This window comes from Arctopsyche grandis, chromosome 12 (genome assembly GCF_051622035.1).
Source record: "Arctopsyche grandis isolate Sample6627 chromosome 12, ASM5162203v2, whole genome shotgun sequence".
NCBI classification, from domain to species: Eukaryota; Metazoa; Arthropoda; class Insecta; order Trichoptera; family Hydropsychidae; genus Arctopsyche; species Arctopsyche grandis.
Window position 1 is genome coordinate 4,408,018 of NC_135366.1, and position 16,773 is coordinate 4,424,790.

General features: G+C 36.3%; 1 protein-coding gene across 8 annotated transcripts in view; it reads left to right on the forward strand.

The window, feature by feature from the left end:
* Dh31-R (Diuretic hormone 31 Receptor) overlaps positions 1-16,773 on the forward strand; it is a 220,007-nt gene that overhangs the window by 150,033 nt on the left and 53,201 nt on the right. For all 8 annotated transcript variants that reach the window (XM_077443479.1, XM_077443476.1, XM_077443478.1 and 5 more), the window contains one exon: positions 4,910-5,020. In XM_077443479.1, coding sequence (XP_077299605.1) covers positions 4,910-5,020 — 111 coding nt within the window. The remainder of the gene's footprint in view (positions 1-4,909; positions 5,021-16,773) is intronic.

Below are 16,773 nucleotides of genomic sequence, written 5' to 3' on the forward strand. Positions count from 1 at the left end.
CTGACTCTTCCAATTAGACTCGACTAGTTTCCAATTAGATTTTTTTCCAGTTTGTTGACATCTGCCGTCAACAAACAGTTGAAGGGAATAGTGGCTTGTAATCGACATCTCTCAGTTGTAGTCGATCTCCACTCCTCTTCTGACGACGATGCTTTCCCGTGGATCGACGTCACCTACAGCCGCTAACTCTTGCTACTTGCGGCGAATTGGCGAACTGCCCTCTTCCCGGTCGCCCTTTGGATGACTCTGCAATTGCCGGATGCTGCTCTCCGATGTTGCCCTTGACAACGCCTCAAGTTGTCCTCTCCCGGCAGCACTTGTACGAAACCTCCCGTTTCGTAACCTCCCTCCGTCATCCCGATGAATTCTTGCTCCTCCGCATTCCTGCTCTCCGCTCCTCTTCTGACGACGATGCTTTCCCGTGGATCGTCGTCCCCAACAGCCGCTAATTTTTGGTACTTGCGGCGTAAGTGGACCGGTGAACTGCACTCGTCCCGGTCGCCCTTTGGATGACTCTGCAATTGCCGGATGCTGCTCCTCGATGTTGCCCTTGACAGCGCCCCAAGTTGTCCTCTCCCGGCAGCACTTGTACGAAACCTCCCGTTTCGTAACCTCCTTCCGTCATCCCGATGAATTCTCGGCGGCCACCGCCGATAATGTCAAAGTCGAGTTGCAGTGATAACTGCAATTCAACAACCGAATATGTGATGACCGATTCTGTATGTTGCAGTGAAAACTGCATTTTTTTGTTTCGTGTCTCCATGGCTCGAACTCTCTCCTACAGCTCCCGAGGATGGCTTCGCTGTAGCTTCTCTTCCTTCGCTGGTGACTTTGTTCCACGGCCCATCTTGGATCCCACTTCTGACACCAGTGTTGCGTAGGGGTGGGTGGAGGATCCAAGAAAAAGGCCAACAGTCGTTTCACAGCATTTATTGATGATTATGGAGATACACGTATTGCCACTGTTCAATCCAGAATGACTTGATATCGCCTACGTACCGCCTTATAAGGGGTAGATCTCTCAGGACGTCTAATCTGTTTACCTGTTGTATAGTCACGTATTCGGATATGTATTCCCACGGTATGAGAAGTGCACTCATTGTTCAGCTTTCATGCACTTAGCTTTTCGCTAATCCCTAAAACCACTTACACTGGTCTCACGGTCTGTCAGGACGTCTACCCGTCTTAATCCGCTCGCAGTTACTCGGCGGCTCTGTTTAGTATACGTTACAATATTTTCCATTTATATATGTATATTATATTAAATATTCAAATTGAGATGTACTTGCAACATAAGTATATGCTTTATAAGGTGACGTACGAAAATTTCGAAACCTTAAATATACTCGTACGTACTTTCTAAAGAGAGGGAAAACAAAAAAGTTTTCCTCGAGTATATTTTCGACATATTTACGAGCTACGCCCTCGTATTGAGGTAGGTAATAAAAATAAGCCTTTTATTTTGCAGGTTGCGTTTCGCCTTCAGTTTTTTTTATATTTCAGCCTCCATCTTATCTCTATCTTCCCCTATTTTTTTCCTTTTTATCTGTCGTGATATTTTGGCCCCTTTCTCTTTTGTCCGTCTTTCGAGAATGACTGATGATATCCTATCCCAAAACGATGACCGCCTCGTCTGTTTCGTATGTGGAATTTCAATGAGGTATTTGCAAACTGTAATATCGATGCGATGAGTGTTTATTCTCACCTTATACATATATTTATATATGTATACTATATGGGTTTGGTTCAAACGATCGAAAAGCGCCAGACAGATTAGCTGGATGGCTGCTTTAAACGCAATTCTCAACTTTCGATGTGCACAGATGCAATTATTAAAATGGTAATTATTAAAATTGAGTTGGATCTTTCTGGAGAGGTTTTAATAATTTAATAAGGAAAAATTCGGAACTAAAGTATCAGAAGCACAGAACGTATACAGGGTAGGTATGTCGGGACTTCGGGTAGATTTCGCTTAGTGTAAGTGCGAGCAGTGCGCACGCATAAGGTACACGTGTCGTTAATCTGTGGTTCAGTCTGTCTGGCGTTTGCACCGCATCGCTATTATATGTATGGTGATATACTAACAGTATGGTGATATATTAGAAGTATGGCTTAATAGCCAGCAGTATGGCTTAATGGTAGCGTGCATGTTTAGCACCAAGTGATCAGAGGATTTGATCCGCCATACTGTTGGTTAGATTTGGGGGTATTTTTGACTCCAAATCGATCGTTTCTTATCAAAGTTTGGCAATTTTATATGATTATTGTTGAAACTGTTCCTCAAAATTCATCTTTCCTGTTGTCACAAATCTTCTGTATTTATTGTGTACATCATTTGTAAAAATTGTGTACAAAATTTAAACCAATACATGTCTCAATGGATTAATTCTGTAATTAATTGATTCATTAATTGTTATTTCATGTTCTTCAGCTTCTGGAAATACGTACAGTGATTTATGTAATAATAAAATGCGTCATTGTTTGTAATTAATTGTCCAGGAAGGCGAATTGGGGTCTTCCTGTCAAGCCTTCCTGGTATATATACATATATGTATGTATGTAAAAATAAAATAAAATAAAATATATAACTAGTTAAAATTTCAACGGGTGGTTTCCGAAAGGAATTGATACACGAATTAAAATAAAGTTATATGTTATCTTCTATATATATATGTATATATAAAAATGAATGTCTGTGTGTTTGTGTGTGTGTCTCGAATAGGCTCCTAAACCATTGAACCGATTACGATGGAACTTTCATGATTTGTTGTATGCACGTCTGGGAAGATTACTGTGAAAAAAAAATGGGAAAAAACGGGAACGGAAACGGTAAAAACGAGAATGATTGTGTCATTGCAATGCAATAATTTCAAATGCGTTCGCTGCCTGCGTTTTTCCGGGGACGGGAATTGCATGCCTTATTATGGCATTTCAACGCATGCTGGGTTCAGCTAGTATATAAATATAATGTAAGGTAATTTATAGACGCGCGCGCACGTATTAATCGTAAAAGTTGAATGCGCGCATTACACGCTAACCGATCCAATCCGTTCACCCGTTTGAAATTATGGCTTCGTGGATGTGTGTATGTGTATACGCTCCCGTCGCTCGGCCTGACGTCGCACACGTCAGACGCTCCACATCCCCCAGTTCACCGCTACTCCGAGTCTCCTCGGACACTTGACTTTGATTGGCTGTATCCACGCATCCAGCACAAACATACTTTCATCGCATCCGTTTTTATATATATTTCAACCTATATTTAATTTTATTACATAAAATTAAATATAGGTTGAAAATTTAAATCATAGGTGCCATGAGAGGAATTACACCAGGCTACACAATGGTTAGATAATTTTTTGTACATTCATAAGTACTAACAATTTCAAACATTACATTAAAATTACATATAGCCATAGTGACGACTTGGAGCTAATCTGTAATGTCACTTCGGCGTAATTGTAAATAAATAAATAAATATAGCTAGCAAAATGGCTCGGTGGTTGCGTTGATACTAAGCACTGAGTGGTCGCCGGGTTCGATCCCGTGAGCTGACTTCCATTAAAAATAATATATTTTGAGTATAATCTTTAATGCTTGGATATTGGATATTGGTCAGACTTGGATATTTTTAACTCCAAATCGATCGTTTCCTATGAGATTTTGCCAATCCTCCATCACTGTGTCACCACTATTTGAATATGATTTCAAAAATGTATTATTATATGAATATCTCGCAAATTGTTTTATATATAGTATTTGTATTATGTCTGATCACAGTGACGAGTATTCTGTAATGTCACTGTAGCTAATATGTAAATAAAAAATTATATATTCGAAAGCTAAGCTCCAATGGGTTAATTAAGTTTTGTATTAGACGAAAGACGTTTCAGTTGAAGATTTCGAAAGGTCGAATGGTTATTCAAATTCGTTTTGTTTAGCTTTCGCGTTATTGAAAGGTTGAAAGTCACTTTTGAAAGGTTCGAATTTAGTGTTTGGTTACGACTGGGTTTCTCAAATCTGTGTATTCGAATATTTTTTAAACCGGCTTGTTTTTTTTCGAACTCAATTCGATGTAACGGATTAGAATTCGGCTTAAGCTTTTAATAATATAATATTTTGATCCTTTCAGAACTTCCAAAACTTATGTACTATTCGATTTTCGGACTATAATAATAGAATATTTGCTAACCTTTAACCGACGACCTTGAAACGTGTGCTAAATATGCACATAATTACATATGTACGTTAAATGAAACGTTTCACACGCAGATTTTGTGTATATTGAATTAAAATGTTTAATTGGTTTGATTTTGCTTTCGAAAATAACTCACGAATTAATTATAATGTTGTATTGTGCTATGCAAATTATGACATTCAACACTCTAACAACTTACTTTTTTAATATAAACTGATCAACTTTCATTGCAATATATCAACAATACGTATAAGTATTTCAAATAAAAAACTCTTTGATCAAATAATTAATTAAACGAATAAAATTTCCATGAATAGGTTGCTTTAAGAATATGCTTTCCGAGTGTAAAAACGTAATCTTATTTATAATACACGAATCTTTTGATCGTCGCGTACCCTTCATTAGGCAGCTTAAAACAATCAAAGGGGACTCCGAATAAGTATTGCTTTGATAAGCTTTATATTATTATATAATAGACTATACATTTATTATACAAAACATTTTCAATGGTGAATATTTAAACCGATTAAAGTCTACTAAGCAAAGGGCACTCTTCGTGCCACATTATAGTATTTGGTACAGCGTGCGCTTGACTGTATACTTGTATACTTGACTTGGTACCTATCGACTTTAACTCGGAATTTAATTTTTTTAATTATTTACTGCTTTATTCTGAAATGTTGTTTCAACTTTTTTTTGTATTTGTTTCAGGTTTATACTGTCCAGGCATATTCGACAGTTGGTTATGTTGGCCTCATACTGCGGCCGGAACTTCCGCTTTCGCCACGTGTCCGAGCTTCGTAACCGGCTTCGACCGAAATCGTAATATACTTTTTATTTTCATTTATATCCACCCGAAAGTATACCCGAAAAAATAAATAATAAAACAGTTGGCATTCAGTCGCAAAAAGCTCTCGTTGTGCGCAAAAAAATAAGGCGAAGCTCGTCGAATCGTGTGCGCTTTGTTTGCGCTGAATGAACACCTGAAATTTTCCCTTTCTGTTGGGAAAACTTGAGACTTTTCGGCACACATAAAGAAAAAAAGATTTTCGTACAGTAATAAAACGTTACGCTTAGGTTTTTTCATTAATTTTTTTCCGTTTATGATAAAAAATATGTTGAATTATATTATTGTATCATACATACATTGTTATATATGTTACATATATTTTGTTTGTCACATTGAAATCGACGTGAATTTGTTTCCATTGAATTTTATTTTTATTTTAAAAACATTCATATTTCAAAGAGATATAATTTTGGAAAAATAGTTTCAATTCGGACAAAAACCTTTTTTTTATCATCCAAAAATAACTGGAAACCGAATCAGCCACCGATTAGTTTGTCCGCAATATATACGATTCAAATGCGTTGAAATCACTTCAAATTGTCTTTTTAATTTCTTTAAGCTACAACATCATCTTATCATTTCGGATTAATAGAAATAAATAAAAAATTATTTATTTTTGAGCTATTAGCTTTTTTTTTTAATTTTTATAAAAATTTCAACTACTTATCTACATAGTTTATATTGTAATACTTCATTGGATCATCTGTAATTTGATTTGATTTTTTATGTTCACGAAATTATGTTCACAATACATCATCTATCTATTTTAATAGCTACTGATCTACTGATCATTTTCTATTTTACAATTTTAATTTAACTTTGTTATTAATCATAGTATTATATTATTCTAATGTTAATGTACAGCATAATAGGAAAAAGAGCTCAAAATCTATTTACATACAATTCTTATAAATGCTCATAGTACATCTAATACATAATATTAATTAAAGACTCTCTAAAGTCGATGACCTAAAGCAGATTGCGTTTAGATAATCTGTGTGTTATACCTGAAGGGTATAGACATTTTGTTGTAAAAATTCTGTAATTTGATAAAAACTTGTGTTTGTATAGATAACATTTGAAGTCTATTTGTTACCACCAATTTGTGAAAATATTCATCGTTACTTATTCTATGGACTTACTTTTATAAAATTTATCAGTTTTATTAAAAAAATGGTACTACAAAAGGGTGTTTTCGTTGATTTTGTGGATTCAGTGTATTTTCATCACACTCCGTGTACTACATATGTACATACATACATGTTATAAATTTCTTCAGAATGTAGTTACTTCGCGAGTGTGTTTTCTTTCCATTGGAGATTGTTTACCAAAATTTAATAACATAAAAAATGGTACGTAGAAAATTATGGCTTTGGAAAAAAAGGCTTTACCGATGTTGATATGTGAACGCGGTGCGGATATGATCGTTAAGGAAAATTTCTCGTAAAATGCGAAAAGGCGAGTAAACATTTTTATTGCGCATAGGTAGATTATTGGGAAAACTTACCTCAACGTTCAACGTGTTTTCGTTCGAGGTATTCAATTGAATAGTGAATTTTTTTCTGATATTGTGCTCTATATATAGTTTGAGAAATACAATATTGACCGTAACAATGCAAACCATAAAATTTTTATTTCATTTTAAAATTTACCATCAAAAACTCGAAGACTACGTATATAAAAATTTGATTGTTTAATTTAAAAATATTTTAAATGCTTCTGAATTAATTTAGGTATGTCGTTTTTATTCAGGTTTCAAGTTTAATATGCATATATTTTTTTAAATATTACTCTTCCTTATGGTTTGTTAAACAGTAAATATATCTAAAATATACAAACATGTACACTTTTAACCCTACCTCACCGAAGTGGGGTATGCGAGTGCCCAAATTTTTAAGTTTTTCGTAATAACTATGTGGTTTTCAAAGGTATGTATACACCCTATATTTCTTGTATTCCTAGAATGAACTACAAGAAATTAGTTTTAATAGATTTAGTATGATTTAGAAAAGGGGTACATCGTAAAAAATACATTTATACATTTCTACGTTCCAAAGTATGATATGAAGGCGGTAGCGATAAGTCATGTTTTTGACTGATCCCTTGCATATTCTTGTTGATTGATGAATCAATGCGAGAGAAAGAGACAGCTATATTTTCGTAAGCTATTGTTTTCATCGCTTTTGGCGCGTGGCTATTGAGTCATGCTGTCGCCTGTTGGCCTTACCTATGTGCACAAAAATAGCTAAAAACATGCTATACGACTAAAACTAATAAAATGATTAACAAGATATATATTGAACCCATTTGTATTGAGAAAAGCTGTATTTTGATTAAAAATACCCCGGTTCGGGACACTTGTTCGATCTCGAAACTCTGTCCTTTAAAGGTTAAACAATAAAAAGTGTAGAAATCATTAATATTAATATTTTTAAATAAAATATGTATACAGCGTACTCTCGATTATCCGGGCTAATGCTGGAGAGTACGGGACCGGATAATCCGAATTATGATTTTTTAGTTTGAGTGAGGGTTTTACTTTCTACAAAGATTTTAAGATTTTTTCTACCGCATACTCATTTTTTTCTAGAAATTGTCATCATATTTGATATAATAGTAATTTGTCAAATAACGATCTTTGTAACGTATAATATGTATTTGAGTTGTATGTAGTGTTCCTGAATTCTCGGAAATTTTAAATTCTCAGAACTCGAGAGGCAGCTTTGGATCTTTCTCGGGATTCCCAGGACTTGTGGTGTGACTAAAAATATATTATTTCATTTGAGTGAAATGTCGTTATGAAAAATCCTTATTTCCAATTATTTTACGACTTCTTGTATATGTGATCAATTGCTTCCTTTAATTGGAATACAGTCAAAAAGATTTTTTTTGTTTAGTTGCCTGTAATATTGAAAATGAATTTTATTCAGATATTAAATTATTCCGAAAATGTTTTCCCACCTGGATTTTTGTTTATATGTAAGTGGCCAGTGGAAACACAAATGATTGATACTAATACAATATGATCGCGAGATATTTTTAATTAATTTCTATCATAAAACTAGCTAAACCCGGCATGCATTGCAATGCCACAATAACGCATGCAATTCCCGTTCCCGTGCCTGTTCCTGTTCCCGTTCCCGTTCCCGTTCCCGTTCCCGTTCCCGTTCCCGTTCCCGTTCCCGTTCCCGTTCCCGTTCCCGTTCCCGTTTCTATTTGTCGGAAAAACACAGACAGCGAACACATTTGATATTATCCAATTATTTGTTTATTTTACCCTTACAATGCTCGTCGCGACGTGAAAACATTTGAAATTATTGCGTTGCAATGACACTCATTCCCGTTTTTCCCGTTTCCATTCCCGTTTTTGGCCGATTTTTTTTCACAGTAAGCTTCCCGGACATGCATACAATAAATCCTGAGAGTTCCATCGTTCCATCGTACAATAACGCATGAAATAGCCGTTCCCGTTCCCGTTTCTCGATGCGTTTCGATAAGTGAATGTTTCAGTCTCAAATTAATACTTAGTAATCAAATTAAATTAAAGTAAAAATAGGTTTTTGAGCTCTTTTTCCTATTATGCTTTACCAAACCAAATTAAATTAAATTGTAAAATAGAAATTGATCAGTAGATCAGTAGCTATTAAAATATATATAAGATGTATTGTAAACATAATTTCATGATAGTAAAAAGCATTTAAAAATCAAAATTATAGTAAAGTATAGGAACGCATACGAGACAGACAGAAAAACATTGATTTTTATATATATGTAGGATTGTTATGAGTGGCACGTAATGTAAGGGTTAGCATGCGTGCGCGCAAGTTGGTTACCAACGTACAAATTTCCTTAACTACACACTGGCGCTTCATACTTTCGCGTCAGTAAAATCCTTATTACGAATATTATTATTAAGAGTATTTTCAGAGATTCAGTATACAACAAATACTGAACCATCGTAATCGGTTCAGTGTCTTAGAAACATATTCGAAATAGACAGATATTCGATACCCGAAACAATACAGACACTCCAAAGAATTGATTCCTTGGTCAGAAACACTTGTTTCATGCAAAACACTCTTCACTGCCTAGTAAAATAGAATGCAACATACATACAAACATAAGCTGTAGATATTTTAGCTTTGAGGACCCCAATTTAATCCTCCATTAGTTACTACTCTCCGAAAAAAAAATAAACGAGAAAAAAACAATGGTTGTTTGAGCTAGGCTCGACCGGAAGTGACAGTTTTCCGGCTCGAAAAAAAAGCATTCTATTTTCATTCACTTTTCGATTCCAATCATTCGAGTACATACACTCATCCTATTCCAATATTTGCAGAGAGACAGTCGCGTGTGGGCCACTGGGGTATTTTTCACCATTGTAAATCGTCGTTTTACGGTTATTACGTTGACGCACTCTGGCATGGTGCGTGACGTGGCCAGATTTTTTACGGTGTCACGTGACATTCACCTTACGGCTTACTTTATATGTATACATGACCTTAGAAACTTTTGCCAAATAAATCTCCTTTCCTAGAAGTCTTACTAGGGTATAAATTATCCCCCCCTCTCTCTGTGGACCTACATATGTACATATATACTTACACATGTATTTTTATTTCTCAAAGACATGCATACATATATATTTATTGTAATATAAAATACAGTACTGGCTTTCAGATTGATCTGCATATATCGTAGACGTGTTTGGAGCCCGGAATTGGAGGGCTTCCATATAAAAAAGCTCGCGCAATACCGGGAAGGTGTGTTTGTTTGCTGTGCAATTCCATAGTTTTCAGCATATGAATATGTAGAACTGCTAAATTTGTTATTTGTACTATCTGATGGTACCCCACAATACATATATCTGTTTCGGAAGGGCTTGGAACCCGGGATCAAAGCGCTTACCTGGCAACGCTGGGCAAGTTCTTTTTGTCCACTATGCAATTCTACGACGTTCAATATACATGAATAGAACCACCAAATACATATATCGATAATATACTGTATTACAGCACGCTAATTTAGCAACCAAATTAAGTAAACTATCTCATGGTACACTATTTTACTGTGTTTTGGAACGGTTCTGAGTCCAAGATTAGAAAACTTCCAGACAAAAATTCCCTGTCAACGCCGGGTTAGTGTGTTTGACCATTTATATAGTTCTACAGTTTTCAATATATATACAAACATATAGTCACTGTTCCGACTTTTGTAATGACGTGTGGCAAACAGTCTTATTAACTGATTGTCGATTGGCATTATTGACGAGTTGGCATTAGTGTCGGCCCAAGCGGAAATACGCGACGGTCGACAGAGTCAGCGAGCAGACGGCGTTCGGACAACTTGTGTTCCGTACGCTCCGCTGAACCACCACGTGCAAATTTTACATTTCAATAAACTACATCAAACCATTATCGAAGTCTTTTCCATGATGGTCACTTCGAACCGGACACCAGTAACCTAGGCCACAACACCAAACGGACAAACCAATAGGAAAAAACGTGGTCGAGAAAAAATGGATGTCAATTAAGAAATCGGTATCGTTCCTTTGTTACTATCCATACCTTTCCAATACTAATAACATGTTTGCTTCTATTTCAGCAATATATTGATTGATGTACAGAGGTACATGACCGCGTGATTGACGCAGAAAATATATAAATAAAAACATAACCTACAAAGACGCATGGGACACAGAGGTAATCCAAAATTATCGGAACGATCACATAAACATCGTAAAGGATATTCAAGTAAGTGAATGTATTCAATCTCAGGCAATCTGTTCAAAAGGCAATCATGTGGGTAGGTCAGTTTTTAAAATATGTTTTAAAGTATAACAATTAATTAACGCGATTGTATAAAATAATATCGCGCTACGAAGGAATGTTTCATCGGTCGCATCGAATTTCGTATTAAAAGTGTAAAATCAGATGTAGTGTAAAATTAGCAAAGCACGTGGCGAATTATACTTGTAGCCCCAAAGTGGCTTAAACCAAGTACATACCGGTATATTCATATACCGGCAGATCTCTTTGTTTCTTAATGTGTGTAGAAACTTTCTCCCCCCTCCCCCCTCCACAATAAATGTGGAATTATACTTGTAGCCCCAAAGTGGCTTAAACCAAGTACATACCGGTATATTCATATCGGTAGATCTTTGTTTCTTAATGTGTGTAGAAACACCCTCCCCCCCCCCCTTCCACGATAAATGTGGAATTATACTTGTAGCCCCAAAGTGGCTTAAACCAAGTACATACCGGTATATTCATATCGGTAGATCTTTGTTTCTTAATGTGTGTAGAAACACCCTCCCCCCCCCCCCCCCTTCCACGATAAATGTGGAATTACACTTGTAGCCCCAAAGTGGATTAAATCAAGTACATACCGGCATATTCATACATCGGTAGATCTCTTTGTTTCATAATGTGTGATGAAACAGTGGTGATTTAAAATAAATCACAAGACTTGTAGCCCCAAAGTGGTTTAAATCAAGCACCCACCAATTTAGGGTTGTTATTTCTTCCAAAATATGTTGGATAGATTCTGGTGATAATAGTTAAAGTAGAATATTAAGATTCACGGTGAATCATTGAATATTATTACCTTATCTCTACGAATAGTTCAATTGACAGCTATAGTAGAGAATAACTGTATTTATGAGACGAAATAGTGCAACTTTCTGAAACAAATGTCAAGTGCTGAAAACGAGGAAATAGAAGCTTCGACTTCCCAGTCGCATAAAGGTCGAAATCCAACTAGGGACGTAGAACCTATTAGAGACAGGTCAAGCTCTAGAATACATCAGACTCGAAGTCAGACTCAATCGATAAAAACATTAGCGAAAGAAAATAAAGTAGAAGTTACAATGACGTCAATAGAATTAAGGTATTCGGGCGCGTTTAAAAGACTACAGGAGAAAATAGACAGAATCTCCGAAATAAATGAAGGACAGTATCAATTTATTGAAAAAGCATACGACTATCTCCAAAAACTCCATTATGAGTATTTAGACAACATCACAGATATAGAGCAGGCGGATCAAATAGACGAAGAGTTCTACATAATCACAATGACAATTCAAAATCTTAAAGCAGCATTAGAGAGACAATCCATTCAAGATTGTAAACTGAAGGTAGAGCAAGCAACAATTAAATTTGCTAGAGATAAGTTACCGACGTTAACCATTCCCACATTTCAGGGAGATCCATCTGAATGGCAATCGTTTCAACAAGCTTTTAAGAATATAATAGGAAACAAAACGGAATATTCGAATGTCACGAAATTACTATATTTGCATCAATCATTACGCGGTCCCGCTTTGGCAGCTGTATCAGGTTTAGATATTAGCTCAGACAATTACGAAATAGCTTGGAGTATTTTAGACAAGCAATATAATTTACCAAGACTTAATCTCAAAACTAGGATTAACTCACTTTGTGACTTAAAATTAATCACAAGAGAATCACATATCGAATTGAGAAATCTATTGAATCAGGTAACAGTGTGTATTAAAAACATTGAATCGTTGGGTTACGCGAGAGAAATTTTAGATCCATGGGTAACATGTTTAGTTCTAAGGAAATTACCATTTAGTTTATTAAAGGACTGGGAAACATCTCTGGTTGACAGAGAAATGCCACCGTACGAGAAGTTAGAAACGTTTCTGCAGAATAGATGTAACGTATTACAATCTACTGCATCGGTAATTACGGTGAAAGAATTCCCTCATAACCGTCAACGAATCAGGAGAACTCATGTCGCGAATAAAAACCCATCAAGTAAGGTAAACGCATGTGCATTTTGTCGGAATAATCATTTCATAGGCAAATGTGATAAATTCAAAGCAAAATCCAGTATGGAAAGAAATGAATTCGTTAAATCTAATAACATGTGTTTTAAATGTTTAAATTCATCGCATAAGATAACAAATTGCAAGTCTAACTATAATTGCTTAAGGTGCAAACAAAACCATCATACTTTGTTGCATCAGGACGATACATTTAGTTCAAATAATACGGGAAGGAAGTCAATTAATGCTCATTCTACTTATTTCTCTCAAAGGGAGATAATTTTACCCACGGTACAAGTAGACATTATAACGTCCAATGGAACGGTCGTTAAGGGTCGCACATTATTAGATTCCGGCTCACAAGTCAACTATGTTACCACATCTTTCGCTAAGAAGAATAACTTCAAGTTAGAGAAAATCTCTCAAAAAATTGTAGGTATCGCTAATCAAGAAAGTAGCATTCGTCACATCACCAAGGTGACCATAAGGTCTTCAACCACTAATTACTCAACCAAAGTGTTGTGTTTGGTATTACCAGAAATTACTGGCGAAATTCCAACTGTGAAACTGGATCAACAGTTAATTTCAATACCAGCGGGAATCAAGTTATCAGATCCCCTTTGGAATAAACCGACGCCAATCGATTTATTGCTCGGCGCCGAGATTTGCGTTCATGCTATGAAAGCAGGAACCATCCAGTTAGGAAAAGGTATGCCTATCTTAAAGGATACCGAATTCGGATGGACAATAGTTGGTCCATATCCCGAAGTAAATAATGCTCCAGGGAAGAGCCACATAGGCTTAAGTCAATTAGACAGTCACATTCAAAACTTTTGGATGATCGACCAGGTTCCTATGGTAAAACATCAATCTCTTGAGGAGAAAAGATGTGAGGAACATTTCCAAGCACACACATCACGAGATAAAAACGGTAGATTTTGTGTAGCTTTACCATATAAAAATTCCCCGGTAGTATTAGGAAGTTCATTGCACATTGCGGAGAAAAGACACAAAACTTTGGAAAGACGTTTTTTAGCCAATAATAATTTAAAAATGGAATACAATAAAGTTTTAGAAGAGTACATAAATTTAGGACATATGTCAGAGTGTGAACCCCCGGAGGCACATGAGGTTCATTGTTATTTACCTCATCACGTCGTGGTTAAGGAGTCTAGCCTTACCACTAAATATCGTGTAGTTTTTGATGCGTCCGCAAAGACAACGTCCAATATCTCACTAAATAATATTTTGATGGTGGGACCTAGTGTCCAATCAGATTTGTTAAGTTTACTACTCAACTTTCGACTCCATAAATACGTGATTACTGCGGATATTAAGCAGATGTACCGACAGATTCAAATAGCAGAGAAAAATAAAAATGTACAACGAATCATTTGGCGAACAGATCCCCAGAGTAAATTCAAGCATTACAAACTTAATACAGTAACATTCGGAACTGCTTCAGCCCCATTTTTAGCTACTAGATGTCTAAATCAGTTAGCAGAGGAGAATAGAAACAAATATCCCATCGCTAGTAAAGTGATCGAACGTGATTTTTATGTTGACGATTTGCTCACGGGAACTAATACTATTGAAGCTGGTAAATTATTAAAGGTTCAACTGGAAACCATATTATTATCAGCCGGTATGCCCTTAAGCAAATGGACATCGAACAACTCCGATATAATCACGGATGTTAAAGCTGACGATTGTTCAGATTTTAACTTCTCTAACGAATCACACAAAACTTTAGGTTTATTTTGGAAACCGCGGGAAGACGTTTTTGTATTTAAGGTTCAAACCGAAGTCGAGACTGAAAATATAACAAAAAGAAACTTTTTATCAGTAATTAGTCAGATCTTCGACCCATTAGGACTATTATCTCCATTGTTAATTAATTATAAGATATTAATGCAATCTGTCTGGCAACAAACCATTGGTTGGGATGAATTCATTCCTCAGACAATCTTCAAAAAATGGAAAGATTGTCAATTATCCAATACAGTCATGAAACTTTATAAAATTCCTAGATTGATAATACTAAATAATGTCATTAATATACAGGCACACGGATTTTGTGACGCATCCGAGAAAGCTTATGGTGCTTGTATTTATGTAAAATGTACTGATCAATTGGGAAATTCCAAATGTCATCTTGTGTGTTCTCGTTCGAGAGTCGCTCCGCTCAGTTTTGTAACTATTCCGCGTTTAGAGCTGTGCTCCGCTATGTTATTATCAAAGTTAATGAAGTCAACAATAGACCAATTAACAATTCATATTAATGAAAAATATTATTGGACGGATTCAACCGTCGCATTGCATTGGATTAGAGGAGAGTCATGTAAATGGACCACCTTCGTTGCCAATCGAGTGGCCGAAATCCAATCAATATCTCAACCCATTGAGTGGTACCATGTCTCCTCTACAGACAATCCAGCAGATTTAATTTCTCGAGGGACTCAACCATCAGAATTAAATCATAATTCGTTATGGTGGGACGGCCCTAGTTGGTTGAAATTAGACGAATCACGATGGCCTCGAAGACCTCCTGAGATCACAATAGATCTTCCAGAGAGAAGGGTAGTCACTAACGCTACCCTTGTGAGGGAAAATAATTGGATAGATAAACATTCTCATCTTCCAAGACTCCTTCGAGTTTTATCATATGTTCGTCGGCCACTAAGGAATAAACAATTAAACGTTAAAGAAAATAACGAACCGTCCGCTTTAGAATTAAAAGATGCTTTAAATAATTTGATAAGGTTATCGCAAATGGAATCATTTCCATTGGAATATCGTTTGCTGAGCAAGGGACATCCAATTCCCAGTAGCAGTAAATTAGCTAAATTGTCCCCTCTATTCCACGAGAATTTAATTTGTGTTGGAAGTAGACTTCCTCTGGGAACAACTCTATCAACGTCACCCATTATCTTGTCAAATAAGCATAAACTTACACACATGATTGTCCGAGATGCGCACTTGAAATATATTCACTTGGGTACTCAAGCCTTACTGTCGTTATTGCGGCAGACCTATTGGCCATTGGCCGGACATAATACTGTCAAAGGAGTGGTGCGTTCATGTGTCATTTGTTTCAGAAATAAACCACTGTCACACAATAGATTAATGGGATTGCTCCCGCTTGAACGTACCACTGCGAATTTTCCTTTCAGTCATGTGGGGATAGACTTCGCAGGACCTTTTCCTGTGAAGAGTGGTTGCAATAAGAATTCTAAGATAATTGAGGGTTACGTTTGTGTCTTTGTGTGTTTTTCCAGTAAGGCAGTTCACTTGGAACTTGTCGGAGACTTAACGAGTTCAAATTTCTTAAATTGTTTAAGAAGATTCGTAGCCAGACGTGGCAGGCCCAATACGATATATTCCGACAATGCTACTAATTTTGTCGGTGCAAGTCGTGAACTCGTTAATTTAGTAAAATTAATTTACGAACGTCCTCATGAGGAGAAGCTACTACGGTATGTAGCCTCCGAAGGGATTCGTTGGAAGTTTAACCCGCCAAGGGCGCCTCACATGGGAGGGCTGTGGGAAGCAGCGGTTAAATCCATGAAGATTCATTTAAACAAGGTGTTAAAGGCCACCACCTTAAATTTCGAATCATTTTGTACGGTATTGACTCAAATAGAAGCTTGCATGAATTCCCGTCCTCTTAGTCCCTTGTCTTCGGATCCACTAGACCTTTTACCCCTCACACCTGGACATTTCTTAATTGGCAGATCCTTACTCGCTCTTCCAATGGAGGTTAAATATAACACTAATGTCCATGCCAATCTGCTTCAGATACAATTGACCACAGCAGCATTTTGGAAACGTTGGTCGGCGGAATATTTACATTCTTTGCAGTTACGACACAAATGGAAGAAGGACTCGAGCAACAATCGGAGTGTGGGTCAAATGGTCCTGTTAAAGGAGAAA